The sequence below is a fragment of the Sinocyclocheilus anshuiensis genome, unplaced genomic scaffold (genome assembly GCF_001515605.1).
Source record: "Sinocyclocheilus anshuiensis isolate Anshui unplaced genomic scaffold, SAMN03320099.WGS_v1.1 scaffold1518, whole genome shotgun sequence".
Lineage (NCBI taxonomy): Eukaryota > Metazoa > Chordata > Actinopteri > Cypriniformes > Cyprinidae > Sinocyclocheilus > Sinocyclocheilus anshuiensis.
Window position 1 is genome coordinate 923219 of NW_015548194.1, and position 2044 is coordinate 925262.

The window sequence follows — 2044 nt, forward strand, 5'->3', positions numbered from 1 at the left end:
GGTCCAGAAAAAGTACTAAGATGATCGACAAAGTAGTCGTGACTGTAAAGTTACGAAACTGCAAGAATACTTTTTTGCGCAAAGAAAACTAAAATAACGACTTTATTGCACATTTTCGTCTCTACTGTGCCACTCTGGACACGCGTTCACGACAGTACCATGACGCGAGCGTGTGGCGGCAGTACAAGTGACGCAGTAGAGACGAAAATGTGCAATAAAGTCGTTATTTTGGTTTTCTTTGCACAAAAAAGTATTCTCGTATCTTCGTAACTTTACAGTTACGACTACTTTGTCGATCATCTTAGTACTTTTCTGGACCTTGAACGTGGTAGTTACCTTGCTGTCTATGGGAGGGTCAGAGAGTCCTCATATTTCATCAAAAATATCTTAAATTGTGTTCCGAAGATGAACGAAGGTCTTACGGGTTTGGAACAACACGAGGGTGAGTAATTAATGACAGAATTTTCATTTTAGGGTGAACTACCCCTTTAAGGGAAATGCAAGAGGCAACTCAAGTACATCACCAACAGAAAAAGAAATGTAGAACTTTAAATTGTTTGTTCCTAATCTAAAGAAACATAAACCTCAGGTCTTCCGGTGGTGTATAAATGTTTCTATTTAGTTAAAATAGAAGTCAAATGAATTCATGAGAGTAGAATACTGTACTGAGTAGAGTACAGGTGGCCATACGATAAGTTAAGGTCAGTCACCTGCTGGGAAGCCCATGACGCTGAATATGCGATCTAACTGGTCGTGATGGAAAGGATTGCTGGTCTTTATGTCCTCTTGTCGACAATGAAAGATTGGTTCTGATGTCAACAGCTCCGCAAAGATACAGCCTATTGCCCAAATATCTAAAAAGTCAAAGAATATTTAGTACAGATAACAAAGAATACAGACAGATAGCCTGAAATGCACACAACACATAACGTACCGATTGCTTTGGTGTAGTGTCTCGCCCCGAGCAGTAGTTCGGGTGCTCGGTACCAGAATGTGACGACCACTGGGTCCAGATCAGCCAAAGGCTTCAGTGGAGAGTTAAATAGTCGGGCAAAACCCATATCAGCTAAGACACACAAACATAGAAACCCATAAATACTCCACTCTGATCAGGGATCATTTCAGCTTTAGGTGAGCTATGCATTTTGTTTTTCATGAGCATAGGAAGAGAAGACTTTCTACTAGTAACGAACAGTCGTTGAGCAGACTAGAACATTCTAGAGACCATTTGATCAGTGTTGCCAAGTCTGTGGTTTTACTGCTCAATTGTGACCCTGGAGCACAAAAGCAGTTTTAAGTCGCTGGGGTATATTTGTAGCAATAGCCAACAGTACATTGTATGGGTCAAATTATCCATTTTTCTTTTATGCCAAAAATCATTAGGATATTAAGTAAAGATCATGTTCCATGAAGATATTCTGTAAATTTCCTACTGTAAATATATCAAAACTTAATTTTTGATTAGTAATACGCATTGCTAAGAACTTCATTTGGACAACGTTAAAGGCGATTTTCTCAACATTTTGATTCTTTTGCACCCTCAGATTCCAGATTTTCAAATAGTTGTATCTCGTAATAGGTATACCCAGAATGCGATTTTTGATGCGATTTTATAGATATTTTTCCCATGAATGCAATTGAGCTAGTTTTGATGACCAGTTGTGCTGGTTCTGCCGTGCAGACCTAGCAACCCTGCATTTGCTATTTTCAGAACTTAATGGAAATTGTTGGCCATGTTTTGTCCCATGTGTCATATAACCCATGAGAGATTAAATAATTAGTTGTGCTGCTTACGTGAAGTGGCTCCAATGCTAAAGTGAGTCAAGGTAACACTGAAAGCCACAGAGTAACCAAACACAATAACAAGTTCCACAGGCTGGTAAAAATAGTGCCCACAGCCCTGAACAGTCCTCACCCAGAATAGTGTCTTATGTAAGACAATGGCTTCACATTTGCTCAGACTGACCCTACAGCCACATAAGCTCTCTAAACCTTGGCATTATCACCTAAAACGAAAATGAGTCGACCAAAAAAAAGGTTCAGC

The 2044-nt window shown here is 39.5% G+C and overlaps 1 protein-coding gene across 3 annotated transcripts in view; it reads right to left on the bottom strand.

Moving 5' to 3' along the window:
- Positions 1–2044, bottom strand: part of cdk19 (cyclin dependent kinase 19) — a 42148-nt gene that overhangs the window by 17259 nt on the left and 22845 nt on the right. For all 3 annotated transcript variants that reach the window (XM_016439801.1, XM_016439800.1, XM_016439799.1), the window contains exons 6-7: positions 935–1066; positions 711–854 (exon numbers count right to left, since the gene is read on the bottom strand). In XM_016439801.1, coding sequence (XP_016295287.1) covers positions 711–854; positions 935–1066 — 276 coding nt within the window. The remainder of the gene's footprint in view (positions 1–710; positions 855–934; positions 1067–2044) is intronic.